Source organism: Rana temporaria, chromosome 3 (genome assembly GCF_905171775.1).
Source record: "Rana temporaria chromosome 3, aRanTem1.1, whole genome shotgun sequence".
Taxonomy (NCBI): domain Eukaryota; kingdom Metazoa; phylum Chordata; class Amphibia; order Anura; family Ranidae; genus Rana; species Rana temporaria.
Genome location: NC_053491.1, coordinates 204,745,835 through 204,751,763, shown reverse-complemented (window position 1 = coordinate 204,751,763; position 5,929 = coordinate 204,745,835). Strand labels below are relative to the sequence as shown.

The following is a 5,929-nucleotide window of genomic DNA, read 5'->3' as shown; positions in this document are numbered from 1 at the left end:
AATAATACTAGAGTTGAAGTTACAGAGTAGAGATATAATTCATCAGCACTACATAAAATCATCAATCATATTCGTTTAATAGGAGAATACATCACATAACATCACGTCTACGCATTTGAAACAGACACCCTTTGTCACAGCAGAAAATGTGACAGGTTTGTCATGCTTTTCTTCCGTCAGGAAGGCACACTATTGGATCTAAATTTTTTTTTTTATATTTTATCCACGTGGATGTAAATTATTGATATTTTCACTCAAGTGCTTGGATTTGTATCTGTACTCTGTGACTAAAATGCGCCATCCATTGTTGTTGTCACAGCAAGGACCATGTTTCTCTGTGTGGTTTTCAAAAGTAATGTGTATTTTCTCCTATGAAGAATAAAGCAAAGTAGCTGATAATTGCAATCTCGATATCACCTGTGTTTCTGTAAAGTTTAAAATACATATTTTAGTTGCTGACGTCGTCTTCTTCGCCGGTAGTTTGATTCATATTAAAAAAACAAACATCCAAATGGTTGCATACTCCATCTTGCCCAACCATATATTTTTGATGTTGTGTTGGCTGTAATTTGACTTCTGTTACTTTTGAAACCACATGTTATTGGTATGGAATGTAGGTATCATTTCCTGACTAATGAGGTTAAAAATGTTTCTGCAATTTGTAGACAACCGCTATTCCATCTTTCAAATGCCCTGCGTGGAATAGTTAACATTTTAACTAACGTGCATTGTTTCTCAGTAATGAAATGAGTAATGGTAACTGCGGTGTGGGGTGGAGAGGAGAAATTAAAATATATGTAACATTTGGGGTAATGGTAGAGATGACTATAGGCAACCAAAGGTAGAGTTAAGTGACCAGTGATGAAGGTGATGATATACAAAACAATAAATAACACCAAAAATATAATATTATGATTCAATTATTGTGTTATTTAATGGTTTGCATATCAACGGCTTCTTTACAGGTCACTTACTCTCCTTACCTTAAGTTGGCTATAGCCATCTGCCATTACGTCAATTGGTGGTATTTATTTTAGTTTTATTTCATTTCTCCCCTCTCCCACACAACGCAGTTAACAGCACTCATTTCATTCACCATCTTTCTGGCAAGGACATGGTTTCAGGCAACTGCAGCATTTCAACTGTCTTTGGCACACAGTTCGGTCTTCTATTTTATTGCTTCTCACTAATGTCAAAAAAATGTTGGTACTTATTAGCAGAAGAACAGAATTTTTGCGTGTATAGCCCACACTTACACTTGTTGCAATAAAGAATTCAAACACAATTTAGATTTTGTAGAAGACTTTTAAGTGAAACTTTTATTTTATATGTTTGAAACTGTTAATGTTCAATGTTTTACAAGATAAAAAATAAATGCAAAAGAAGTAAAACAAAGTGAAAATACAAAAACAAAATAAAGATTCATTTTTTTGCAATTTTTGTACTCTTGTCTTAATTTTATGTTATTTCTCCAAAGTTTTTAGAGTTGAGTTAACCTGAAATCATAAAAAAAACATCATTGGTTAAGATTTGACATTGATAAACAAGATCAGCCCAAATAATTCATTTTACAGCATGTCTGTCTCTTCAACTTAATAATGCAAGTTTGTGATCATTTCTGATGATGTTTGGAAAATTAAAAACATGTTACGGTGGTTTATTACCTGAAAAATAGTTTGTAATCAGTTTACTTCTTGCTGCGTTTCCCCTGTGATCATTTTCCACTGGAATTGTGGGCATGTCATCCTCCACTGTGGTGTCTAGTTCCTCTTGTAGTCCTCCATGCCTTGCAATGTTATGGAGAATGCTGCATGCTAGGAACATATCAGCTACCTTACTGGGGGAATACTGAAGGAATCCACCAGACAAGGACATGCAACGGAAACGGCTCTTTAGGACACCAAAGCATCTTTCGATAACCACTCTTGTTTTTGTATGAGCAACATTGTAAGCTGCTTCTGCAGGAGAGGATGGCCTGTTGATAGGTGTTAAGAGCCATGGTAGACAGGGGTAACCAGCATCTCCTATAAATTTTAAAACAATATAAATTTATTTGTAAGTATAGAAGAAATCATGCTAAATCACATGATGTAGTGGCCAATTGTGTGGTCATTTTAGAAAATTTTCCATTGTTAGTCACATATGGATAACATACGTCTAATAAAGCACATTTTAAAATTATTTGGGGGGCAAGGTTCTGGATTTGTACTTTTGATTGAGCATTAATGGTACTTAACTCACAACACAACAGCATACCACAGTTGTGGGCCATGATTACTGTAGTGCATGTGAATGTTATTAAAAAAAAACATGCTGGAGGAAAAGTCTGCCTGTCATAAATATTTCAATACTATAGTGCAGACCTCATATGGGACTATAACGGAGAACCAGAGGGACATGTCTCTTTCATGTACAATACATATGCACAATGGGGGGGGGGGGGGGTGATTGTTGTGCTTGGTAGTGCTGCTTGATGTTATGCATATTGTGGGGTTAACCGAAGGGATAGTGTTGAACTCCCAGATTTAAATATTAACTATACATTCAAGTAAATCAACTACTGACACAATTGTTGCATCTTATGCTGCAATCATTTACATATAGGTACTGTACTTAATTCTGGTGGGTGGCTTCTTTGGCACACCTTGGTCATGTGTGTTTTGATAAGTAGTTCCTAGCTCTCTCATGTGATGTCTTAATATGATAGTGTAATACATCACTTAAGCAAGCTTGAAGTAGTGACTACTTTTCAGTGCACACGGAACATGTGGAACAACAATACACCTCACATGAGAAAGGAAAGATTTGTGGACCTTGAACCAGGTGATAGCTAACTAAAAAGTACTTGAAAGTATTTTGGACATTTAAATTCTGAGTTTATTATTACATGTTTTTGAAATACTGATTAATGTAAAGCTGTTGAGCTGTCATGTTACTGATATAGCACTAATGTCAGTCTAGTATGGAATAAAAAAATAAATACGCATTTATAACTGGAAAACACACCATAAAATAAACAGTGGAGCACACTTACCCAGCAGCCATCCATTATTTTCTAAGTCCTTGTCCAGAGTATCATATATTCCCGATTGGCGCAATATATGGGCATCATGACAGGATCCTGGAAAGCCGGTGACAACATCACGGATTATGAGGTTTGAATCACAGATCACCTGGATGTTGAGGGAATGGTAAGCCTTACGGTTTCGGTAGATGTGCTCCTGTTCTGATGGGGGACATAATGGCACATGGGTGCAGTCTATTGCCCCAATGACATTGGGCATTCCTGCTAGGTCAAAAAAACCACGTTTTATTTGATCCCGCTCTTCACGTGACTTGCCCATATGTATGTATTTTGGAGCAAGTTGTCGCAGTGCTTGCAGGACCTCGACCAAGCAGCGGGAAAAACTGGGTTGTGAGATGCCAACAATCTCACCACTGACATGTTGGTATGAGGCCTTTCCTAAAAAATGAAGTACTGCCAAAAAACGCACAAGACCTGGTACTGCATTACTTCTCCGCGTGCGTGTTTCTAGGGCCAAGTGTATTTCATCATACAGGGAATATATCATGGGAGAGGATAATCTGAATTTGGCTATCACCTGGGTTTCAGAAAATTGATCCAAAAAGGTACGTGAACGAAATACACGTTTCTCTATCTGAACGACATTCTGACGTGTCCTTCTTCGCCTCTGGATCAGTTTCAGTTCAAATAGAGCACATCCAAATGGTTCCATCTTGCACAAAACTCCTAACAAAATTTACCACAAGCCTAAACCGCCAAAAAATTCCTCTCAACAAATGAAATATCGCCTGGGAAATGTCATAACGCCACCCTCAGGGAGGTGCTTATTTAACGATTGCTTAGCGATCGTTAATTGTCTAAAAAACCTTTGTGAATTGCACTTCTGTACATATTTAACGATTTGAGTCGTTAAAACAACGATCAATACGTTCAATAACGACTCAAAACTAAAAATATCGGTTCTGTGTAGTGAAACGTTATTTGATGATTTTTACAAGCGTTAAATCGTTTAGTGAATTGGACTTGATTCAATAACGTGTGAAATCGTTTACATAACGACCGGTATCGGCAAAAAAAGCTTTGTGAATTGACCCCTTTGTGTACAGCACAACAGTATAACTATTGCTTTATATTTATATGTGACTTCTAGATTTACAAGATTGCCTCCTAAATCCAAATTATCTTTTCACCTATTGTTATTTCTATTTCAACGAACAATAGGTGTGGGTGTAAAGGTCTACGGTATGTTTTGTATATCCAGAGCCTATGGCAATGAGAGTATCATTATAGTACACTAATCTTTATAAGCTGGATCTCATAGGCAAGGTAGTGTATTACAAGGTATCTCATAAGCAGATACCAATCTGGCACCAGTATAAATCTAGGCTGTGCCGATCCTGACCTCCCTGGGGCCCTAAGCAAAATAACATGTCACATTAAAGTTGAAAAGCGCGGGGGGGGGGGCTGCTGACAGTGACATGTCACATTAAAGATTAAAGTGGGGGGAGGGGGTGTTCTGCTGTCGGAAATGACATCTTAACCACTTCGTTACCGGGCCTATTTTGGCACTTTTCTCCTTTATGTAAAAATCACATTTTTTTTGCTAGAAAATTAATCAGAACCCCCAAACATTATATATTTTTTTTTAGCAGACACCCTAGGGAATAAAATGGCGGTCATTGCAACTTTTTTTCTCGCATGGTATTTGCGCAATAATTTTTCAAACGCCTTTTTTTAGGGAAAAAAACAGTTTCATGAATTAAAAAATAACAAAACAGTAAAGTTAGCCCAATTTTTTTGTATAATGTGAAAGACGATGTTACGCCGAGTAAATAGATACCTAACATGTCACGCTTTAAAATTGCGCACACTCATGGAATGGCGCCAAACTTGGATACTTAAAAATCTCCATAGGCAACGCTTAAATTTTTTTTACAGGTTACTATTTTTGAGTTACAGAGTAGGTCTAGTGCTAGAATTGTTGCACACGCTCTAACGCACGCGATGATACCTCACATGTGGAGTTTGAACGGTGTTTACATATGTGGGCGGGACTTGAATGCGCGTTCGCTTCTGCACGCGAGCGACCGGGACAGGGGCGTTTTACATTTTTTTTTTTATTATATATTTTTTTTGTTTTACTTCATTTTTTTATTTTTACACTTTTTTTGACATTTTTTTTTTTTTCATCACTTTTATTCCTATTACAAGAAATGTAAACATCCCTTGTAATAGGAATCAGTGTGACAGGTCCTCTTTATGGAGAGATGTGGGGTCAATAAGACCCCAATACCTCCTACAGGCTTACAAGCATGAAATCGGTGAAAAATATTTCACCGATTACATGCCGACAGCCGCGATAGCGGCTTTGTTTACTTCTGGGTACCGGGCGTGACGTCATAACATCGCGCCCGGCCCTCCGACGGTCATAGAGATGACTGTGACCGTCTGGTCACCAGTCATCTCTATGGTTCACCAACGAGCGCCGGCCGATTCGCTCTCCAGGCCCCCGATGGCACGGGAGAGCCCAGAGAAGCACCGGATTGCGGCGGGAGGGGGGGACGTCCCCTCCCGCTGCCTAGAAGAACGATCGAGCGGTGGAACCGCCACTTTGATCATTCTTCTGGTGCACAGAATCGCCAGCTGAAGACGGCGATATCTGAATGATGCCTGCAGCTGCAGGCATCATTCAGATATCACCGCTCAAAGTGGAGGACATCCCAGGACGTCCTACGGATCTGAAGTGGTTAAAGTGAGAAGCAGGGGATGCTGACTTCTTACCTCTTCTCCCATGCAGCAAGCGAGTTGAGAAGCAGGGTGAGGGGCCGAAAATGACTTCTCACCAGGCGGGGCCTCTAGTAATTTGGGGGGCCCTCCGCAGCTTTGCGGGGCCCTAATCGGCTT

At 39.1% G+C, this 5,929-nt stretch overlaps 2 protein-coding genes across 2 annotated transcripts in view; one reads left to right on the top strand and one right to left on the bottom strand.

The window, feature by feature from the left end:
• LOC120932059 (U2 snRNP-associated SURP motif-containing protein-like) overlaps nucleotides 1-405 on the top strand; it is a 4,893-nt gene extending 4,488 nt beyond the window's left edge. Inside the window, exon 6 of the mRNA XM_040344160.1 lies at nucleotides 1-405. This exon is cut by the window's left edge and continues 2,448 nt beyond it. The gene's annotated coding sequence lies outside the window, so the exon portion shown is untranslated.
• An 886-nt stretch (nucleotides 406-1,291) lies between these two features.
• LOC120932058 (putative nuclease HARBI1) lies at nucleotides 1,292-4,114 on the bottom strand. The gene is made up of 2 exons (XM_040344159.1): nucleotides 3,035-4,114; nucleotides 1,292-2,024 (listed from the first exon to the last, which is right to left on the bottom strand). The coding sequence occupies exons 1-2, from the start codon at nucleotides 3,735-3,737 to the stop codon at nucleotides 1,648-1,650; spliced, it is 1,080 nt and encodes a 359-aa protein (XP_040200093.1). The 5' UTR covers nucleotides 3,738-4,114; the 3' UTR covers nucleotides 1,292-1,647.
• Between the last annotated feature and the right edge of the window lie 1,815 nt (nucleotides 4,115-5,929).

Excerpts from the sequence above, each read along its gene's own strand:
- LOC120932058 (XM_040344159.1), bottom strand. The coding sequence starts at position 3,737 with ATGGAACCATTTGGATGTGCTCTATTTGAACTGAAACTGATCCAGAGG. Across the intron at positions 2,025-3,034 it reads AAATAATGGATGGCTGCTGG|GAGATGCTGGTTACCCCTGT; the intron begins GTAAGTGTGCTC and ends TAAAATTTATAG.